Source organism: Adiantum capillus-veneris, chromosome 3 (assembly GCF_014529385.1).
Source record: "Adiantum capillus-veneris isolate H3 chromosome 3, ASM1452938v2, whole genome shotgun sequence".
In the NCBI taxonomy this organism is placed as follows: Eukaryota; Viridiplantae; Streptophyta; class Polypodiopsida; order Polypodiales; family Pteridaceae; genus Adiantum; species Adiantum capillus-veneris.
The window spans coordinates 18,054,575-18,063,571 of record NC_140933.1 but is presented as its reverse complement, the minus strand read 5'-3'; the positions used below and the strand labels follow the sequence as shown (position 1 = coordinate 18,063,571).

The 8,997-nt window shown below is 43.4% G+C and overlaps 1 protein-coding gene across 1 annotated transcript; it reads right to left on the bottom strand.

Annotated features, from left to right (window-relative positions):
• Positions 1-2,840: 2,840 nt before the first annotated feature.
• Positions 2,841-3,368, bottom strand: LOC147460552 (heat shock cognate 70 kDa protein 1-like). Its single transcript, XM_086498884.1, has one exon. The coding sequence runs from the start codon at positions 3,366-3,368 to the stop codon at positions 2,841-2,843; it is 528 nt and encodes a 175-aa protein (XP_086355010.1).
• Between the last annotated feature and the right edge of the window lie 5,629 nt (positions 3,369-8,997).

Below are 8,997 nucleotides of genomic sequence, written 5' to 3'. Positions count from 1 at the left end.
ATACAACATTTAACAACATCACACAATGAGTAAGGTACAAAAGACTGAAAGAACATTGCAGAGACATAGGATAACAAAAGAAGAGCTATATAGCTTCATACATCAGAGTGATCACACATACGCTCTCTCTCCATTTTTTGACAACACCAATTTAAAAAGGATCCCAACCTGCATGACAATACAAACAATTACTCCCTTAAAAAAATGAGGACACATCCCCTCGGTCTTTGGACTAAGTTACTCCAACCTAACATCTAAGAAAGCACGAGACTCCTCACTAGAGAGAGAGAGAGAGAGAGAGAGAGAGAGAGAGAGAGAGAGAAGTTGCTCGATACAAGAAACAATGGATAATTTCACTCTAGAATCAAGATATACATTGCTAATAACTGATATGCAAGACCGATTACAAAAAAATTATAAACCAAAACGTTCACGGTTATCATCCATCTCCTTCTTATCCAAGAGTGGAGAAGAGAGAATGTTTCCATCAACGTAGAGAGAGAACATGAGGAAGGGCGCGCAATTTCCTTCTCCTGCCTCATACTTTGCTCTTCCCTCTTTGTAGACTTTCTTCCTTCTTTGTCTCATGTGCTCCTTTAATCCCCTAAAAAAACCCTTCCAATGCTCACGAGCCCCTACTTCAAGAAGAGAGCAATGATATCTTGCCTTTCACCCTCCTCTTGCCGGAGAGCAATCACTTTTCTTTACCTTTTTCCTTCCCAAAATGCATGTACACCCTTCAAAGCTTTGCAAACTACCCATTTTTACCCTCACTGCTGCTCGTAAAATCTACCCACTATTGCTTGTCAAAAAATTAACTCCTCTTCTATTATTGCTCTTTATTCTCCCCAAAAGCAATCTTTACATTCCTATATTTACTAGGTGAGCCTAAGGCCATTTTTTCCATATTAGGCAGCACGCTCCTCCACGTACAACAATTGTTCAACGCTCGATTACTGCCATGATGTGCGGCCTAATTGCTGCCATGATCATAGCTTTTCAATCTGCACTACTCTCAATTTATTGGCACATCCCAGCTTTTCAATCTGCATTCTCTTAATTTACTGGCACATCGCATCCTTGGAACGCACTGATTGCAGAATATTCCCAGCAGGACCCGACATGGTCATGAAGCTTTGGGTTATTTTCAACGTGCGAGAAGAGAGAGCATCTCTTGAGATGCAATCACCTACGCTTTCATGCTTGACACTGCCTTGGTTGACTTGTTGACATGTATGCCAAATTTGGTGTACTTCAAAAATCACAAACTTGCTTCATGAGATTCTTGTTTGGAATGTCATCTCTTAGAGTGTAAGGCCAGGAAGCTATGGGCTATTTCTAGCAGATGCAAAAAGATGGAATCTCTCCAGATGCAACCACCTACAAACACTTGCATCTTAAAGGCATGTGGCATTACACAAGATGATGATATGGTCCAAGAAATCCATGGTGGTATTTTTAGTCAAGGATTGTTGCTTGGTTAATATGTATGCCAAATACTTCAGATGGCTGTGAAAAGTGCTTCATGAGCTTCCTGTCTGGAATGTCATTCCTTGCAACGAATTGATTTCCGAATATGCCCAACAAGGACATGGCCAACAAGCTCTGGGCTATTTTCAGCAGATGCAAAGAGATGGCATCTCTCGAGATGCAAACACCTATGCTTGCATTTTGAAGGCATGTGGCATTATGTAGATGCTGATATGGACTAAAATATTCATGATGATATCATTAGTTAGGGGTCGTTTGAAAAAAACATCGTGCTTGGCACTGCCTTGGTTGACATGTATGCCAAATGTGGTGTACTTCAAAAAGCACAAAACTTGCTTCAAGAGATTTCTATCTAGAATATCGTCTCTTGGAGTGCATTGACTGTGGGATATGCCCAACAGGACGGGTCCAAGAAGCTCCAAGAAGCTCTAGGTTGTTTTCATAATATGCAAAGAGATGCCTTTCTCCAATTGCAATCACCTACACTTGCAAGTTAAGACATGTGGCATTACGCAAGATGCTCATATGGGAAAAGGAACACCATGATATTTTATGACAAGGGCTTGGAAATGCCTTGGTTGACATCATGTATGCCAAATAATCCAGAAAGGTCAAAAAAGGACGAGCTTCATCTTTGGAATGTCATCTCTTGGAATGCATTGATTGTGAAGCTTTGGGCTATTTTTAGCGGATGCAAAACAAGAGTATTTCTCCAGATGTAATCACCTATGCTTGCATCTTGAAGGCATGTGGCCCTATGCAGGACTCTAATATGGGCAATGATGATATTATGAGACGAGGGCTACGTGCTTGACACTACCTTGATCGACATGAATGCTAGATGTGGTGTGCTTCACAAAGCACAAAAGTTTCTTGAGGAGCTTCCACGGAATGCTAGATGTGGTGTGCTTCAAAAATCACAAAAGTTTCTTGAGGAGCTAGCTTCGTGGAATGTTAAGTCTAACAATGCATTGATTGCAGGATATGCTAAATAGGAGTAGGGCCATGAAGCTATGTGCTATTTTCAGCTAATACAAAATGAGTGCATCACTTCAGAGGCAATAACCTATGCTTACATCTTGAAGTCATGTGACAATTTTCAAGATGCTAAGATGGACAAAAGAAATCATGACAATATTGTTAGTCTAGGGCTATTGAAAAAAAAACGTTATGCTTGGGACTACCTTGGTCGACATGTATGTCAAATATGGTAGGGTCAGGAAGCCCTATGATTCCCCATCATTAGGCTAGCCAATATATCCATCCATTATGGTGCCACAGATCTCTAGCAAAGCTACCTTATTTGAAAAAGGGACCTTATCCATTTTTTGCATCTTGCAAACAATTCTTTATATAGGATCCATGGACTTTTTGAATAGGTCTATGTTCAACTCCTTGAATTGATCTCTTATGATGGTGGAGTAGAAGTTTATACCCTCATAGAGGGAATTGATTTCAATAGTTGTCCGAGTGATGGCGGATAACAATGCCCTCTTTGCCCTCTCACAAGTTGTCCTCAACCTATGCAGGGCCTTGGCATTGCCTATTATATCCTTCTTGTGCGTCCTCTTGAATTCCTTCATGAAGTGGTTGACCATGCAATTCTCAAGGTCCTCGCCTCCCAGATGAGTGTCTCTATCAGTGGCCTTCACCTCAAACATACCTTCTTCAATTGTAATAAGAGAGACATAAAAGGTGCCACCTCCAAGGTAAAAAATCATGACATTTTTTTCACCTTGGCTGGCTATCTTCCTATCCAAATCATAAGCAATCACTACAGGAGTGGGTTCATTGATAATTCTCATCACATTCAAGCCAACAATGACACCCATATCCTTGGTGGCTTGCCTCTGAGAATCATTAAAATATGCAGACATCGTAATCATGACATTCTTAATTGGGATGTCCAAAAAATGCCTAAGCAATTTCTTTCATCTTGATCAACACCATAGAAGATATTTCCTCTATAGAAAGATGCTTTTCTTCACCCTTGTAGTGCACCTCAATCAATGGCTTGTCACTAGGCCCAAATGTCAAGAGATAGAGAAGGAGAGATCTTGAGCTCTTGCAAGCACGCGCGCGCGCGCACACACACACACACACACACACACACAAGGTGGAGGTAAAAGACTTTACTTTTTCTTCTTCACAAACTCAAGATAAGAGGTATACAAAACATAAGGAAACATACAACATAAAAAGATAACTAGTACAAGGGTTTAATATGAACCACTAGTGAGTGAGGTGAGTAGATAAGTGTGCCATCACTCCGATAGATAGAACAGCTCAGTGTAGTCCAACTATAGTATCACTCATGAAGATATGCGTATCCACCAAGGTGCGCTAGTGATGATGACTATCAGTGGTAGTCATTTAGGAGTCGTACATGTTGATCTTGACATCTCAACAATCCCCCTCCAGCTCAGCATCATCTCTTGTATGCAAAGAATCACTCAAAACTGCCATAGCTTCGCCGCTCCAAGGGCCTTCGTGAAGATATGCATATCCACCAAGTCACGCTAGCGATGACTGTCGGTGGTAGTCATCCAGGAGTCATATATGTTGAGCTTGACATCTCAACACTCCCCCTCAAGCTCAACATCATCTCTTATATGCCAAGAATTGCTCAAAATTGCAGTAGCTTCGCCACTCCAAGGGCCTTCGTGAAGGTATCTACAACCTGCTCATCTATCACCACGTACTCCAGGTCGATGTCGCCTGCTAAGACCCTCTCATTAAAGAAGTGGTAGTGTACCTCAATGTGCTTTTCTTTGGCATGAAACACTGGGTTTTGTGCCAACTGTATACTGCTGAGGGTGTCACAATAGATGAAAACCAGCCTCTGTACCTGTACTCCAAATTCATGAAGTAGCAATCCCAGCCATGCTACCTCACATGTCGCCACTACAGCACCCTTGTACTCTGCCTCTGTACTTGAAAGAGAAATCGTAGGTTTCTTCTTGCTGCTCTATGTGATAAAGCACTCCCAACTAAGAACATGAATCTGCTAGTAGACTTGCGATCGTATGTACTACTAGACCAATCCGCATCTGTGTAGCCATAGAGCTACAACTCCACATCAGCCCTATATAAGAGTGCATAATCCAAAGTAGAACTCACATAGCATAAAGTGAACCTCACTGCATCCAAGTGTGGTTTCCTAGGAGACTGCATAAACTTACTCACCAATCCAATTGTGTAGCTCAAGTCTGGACGTTAGATAGTCAAGTAGATCAAGCTTCCCACAATCTTCATGTACATGGTAGCATTATCAAGCAGTTGACCTACATCATTCCCCAACTTCAAATTCTATTCTAAGGGCATTGCAATTGGCTAACAATCATCCATACCATACTTTTTCAACATATCCAAAGCATATTGCCTTTGTGATAGCCTTACACCTTCTTCTGTGCGAATAATTTTAATGCCCAAGAAATAATGCAAGTCTCCCAAGTCTTTCATGTCAAACTCCTGCATAACTAGAGCATGCATGCTCTCTACTTTAACCACATTATCACCTCCAACAATCAAATCATCCACAAAGATACATATTACCACAATTCTTGCCTCATTCTTCCGCACATACAATGAATGATTTGCATCAGACATCTCAAAGCCCAATGAAATGAAGAATGCCACAATCCTCTCATACTAAACTCTAGGTGCTTGCTTCAGCCCATACAATTCTTTATTTAACATGCATATAAGGTCACGTAACCTCATATTTGCATAACCTTGTGGCTGCTCCATATGCATAGTTTCCTCCAAGTCTCCATTCAAAAATGCATTCTTTACATCCATTTATTTCAACACCCATTTTAATGCGATAACCATTGCAATAAACACACAAACGTGGCCATCTTAGCTATGGGGTTGAACGTTCTTCATAATCAATCCCATAAGTTTGTGCATAACCTTTGGCCACAGGTCTAACCTTGTACCTACTCACACTGCCATCAACATCATATACTTTATTTTGTAAACCCACTTATATCCAATTGTCTTCTTTTCCTTTGTTAATGGAATCAATTCCCATAGCTTGTAAACATTTTTCATCCTTGACAACATCCTCAAAACATGTGGGTTCTACTTCCTCTGTAATCTTGGCCATAAATGCCACATAAGTGCCATAAGTCAATCTCTGCACAAGATTTCTTGCTCTTTCTAACGTGCGTTGTCTAGGATCACTTCCCAGTGCCTTATTCCCTGCTTGCATTCTTCTTGCACCCGGAGTATTCACAGAGGGTATGCCAAACTCCTCATCCAAACTCTGCTCAAATCCACTGCTATCGCCATCATCATAACCAACAATCAACTTTGGCAACTGAGGGGCATCATCAAATTTTTCCTTTCCTTTTCTTGATACATCTAAAGAGTTCGTAGGACTCACTCTTTCATGTAACCTGTCACTCCATGGATTCTCACCATGACTTGCACTAGAGGACCCTTGTGGCCCACTCAAAACTTGTGACTGTGCACTGTAATGGCTATTGCCCACACAGGAGCAATAGGCATTACGGGAATGATTACCCGCAACTACATTATATGAACATCAACACACATAATGACAAGAGAAGGAAGTACAAAGTACACAGACACAGAAAAACCCTTGCTTCATTCATCTGTAATCCAAACACAGAATACAATAGATGATGCCATGAATATCATAGAGATTGGTTAAGTTACATCAAAAGACAGGTATGCCCCTCCATATACAACCGCTGCTCCAACGCAGATCGGGAACGGTGCACACACTCCTGTCCCATGATATCCTATGAAGAACTGCCGCTCCGGCCGCCGCATACCGCATGACTCCTGACTCCTGATCCGCAGTGTCCAGACCTCCACAGAACCGCAGGACCGCATGTCCAGAACCGCAGGACCGCATGTGCCTTGGACCACCAAGCGATCATCTTCAAAGTGGAAAAGAGGACGCAGGGCGAGAGGAAACACTTCTCTCCAAGGAAAGATCAATGTGAGCAGTTGCCCCACCTTCGTATTGGTTGGGGTACCCCTCCCCAACTGTGCCATCACTCGTTGGCACTCCGCCAGCAGTCGCTCTCTGACCACTGATGCCCAAGCTATTGGCCCAAAGTTGGCCGAATGTAACACATTTCTAGCTTGGGTCAAAATAGTATACGTTTTGGCCTGTAGCCAAATCGCCTCAAGGAACCACCGATATGCATCCTTGGTTGCCACATCTGACAACCCTGACAGTTTATACTCCCCTTTGACCTTCAAGCCAAATTCCTGCTTGACATCTGCAGCAGGGATCACATGGGAGGCTCGCACCACACCATCGTTGGGTAAACAGCAACATCTTGAGATTCTTTCTGCTGTCAACTGTATCTGTTGATTGTTGAGGATCACCATATCACCAGCCGTGAGTTGCTCGATCAAACGTGCTGCCTGCGGGTGCACTGGGATTCCTTGCCAGTCCAAGTTGGCGAACACACGTAGCCGCAAGTCTTGCAGCCATGCGTCCACTCATCGAAGCGCGAGCTGCTGCATAGGAGTGAAAGGGACACATTGCAGAAGAGAAGCTATCATGGTGGCGATGAGATGCAGGAGCAGAGAATAAAACACTAAGAGCACACGACACACGAAACTAGAGAACCACAATAAAAAACGTCTGCATGCAATAGTAACCCTTCCACAATGAGTTCCCAAAATAGGGCGATCCACGGTGTCGCAACCATCATAGATCTTTTCCCGCTTCCCAAGATTGCATGCAAAAGAATCCCCAATCATGATTAAGGCAGCTTTCGGCTCTTGTACCGCAGCAAAGGGGCACTGAATCGTGGTAGGTGAAACATAATGGCGCAGTCTGAAACCATTGACCGGCACAGAAATAACCTCCCCCCGCAAATCAGCCAAATAAAAAGAAATCGGCCCGCATGCTTGAAAAATCCAAAATGGTCCTGACCACCTTAATTTAAGCTTCCCCGGCATCTTTCCGAGACGGGAATTGAAGACAAGGACCAGCTGTCCTCGAACAAATTGCCGTGCTTTCGGGCGATCCAACCATTTTTTCCGCCTAGACTGCAGATCCTGCAGCACCGCAAAGCTCTGCAGCCGCTCTTCATCCAATTCCTGCAAAACATCCAATCGATAAATCACGGAATCCTCCGGAAGAAGCCGATCCGCAATCAACATCCGCAAACTCGGAATCACATGCTCCACCGGAGTGATTGCCTCCATGCCAAATGCTAACTTAAAAGGAGTCAATCCTGTTGCCACTTTGTAAGCTGTCCGATAGGCCCATAAGGCAGAAGGAAGTTTCACATCCCAATCCGTTCTATTCATATTCACTAACTTTGTCAAAATTCGAATCAATTGTTTATTGGTTGATTTTGCTTGCCCATTCGCCTGAGGATAATATGGAGAAGATTTCCTGTGCAATACAAAGTAAAACCAGAGCATGCTCTCCATCACCTTATTCAAAAGATGACTTCCCCGGTCACTAACCAGCTCAATAGGGCAGCCATATCTAGAAAAGATATCCTTATATAAGCATCCTGCCACAGAAATTGCAGTGTTATCCCTCAAAGGCCATGCCTCTACCCATTTGGTAGCGTAATCCGTGGCTGTCAAGATATACTTATTCCCTGTGTGAGCTGCCACTGGTTTAAAAGGACCAACAAAATCCAAACCCCACTTTTGAAAAGGCTCCAAGGGCAAGACTGGCTGAAAAGGCATTCTCGACCGTTTGGTAGGTTGCCCCAAACGCTGACACACATCACACTGTTGCACATAGTTTCACGCATCTTGAAACAATGTGGGCCACCATAATCCTGATTGGAGAACCTTTCTAGCTGTAATTAGTGCTGCAAAGTGACCTCCGGCAATACCCGTATGTACTTCCTCTAGGACTGCTTCCTGCTCATGTGGTAGCACACATCGGAGTAACACCTCTGCCACCATGCGATAATAGAGCTTCCCCATAATGATCTCGAAATTCCTGCTTCTAATAGCCATATGTTTTCTCTGATGGCTAGTCAAGAAGGCATATCGCCACTGTCGAGAAAATGAAACATCTCCTCATACCATGTCCATGGAATGCTCGGAATGACCCTTACCTGACTCGGGACGGTAATATCTTATGCAGCGACTCCTATTAGAAACAGAGATGCATCCGGAAATTCATCAGCGACCCCCGTCGGCGGCTCTCCAGAGTCTAGCCGGGATAGGTAGTCAGCCACCACATGTTGAGACCCTGGCCTGTGTATGACCTCAAAGTCAAATTCTTGCAACAGAAGCACCCATCGGGCCAATCTTCCCATCAAATTCTGTTGCCTTACCAGGTATAACAGAGCCGAATGGTCCACATGGAAGAAAAACCGTCGGCCCAACAGATAGTGCCGAAATTTCTTCACTGAATAAATCATCCCTAAACATTCCCTTTCCGTTACTGAATAATTTCTTTCTACAGATGATAATCGTCTACTGGCATAATAGACCGGTCGGAACCATCCTTGACTTTGTTCCTGCATCAACACACTGCCA

Coding starts and splice junctions, on each gene's coding strand:
- LOC147460552 (XM_086498884.1), bottom strand. CDS start 3,368: ATGTCTGCATATTTTAATGATTCTCAGAGGCAAGCCACCAAGGATATG.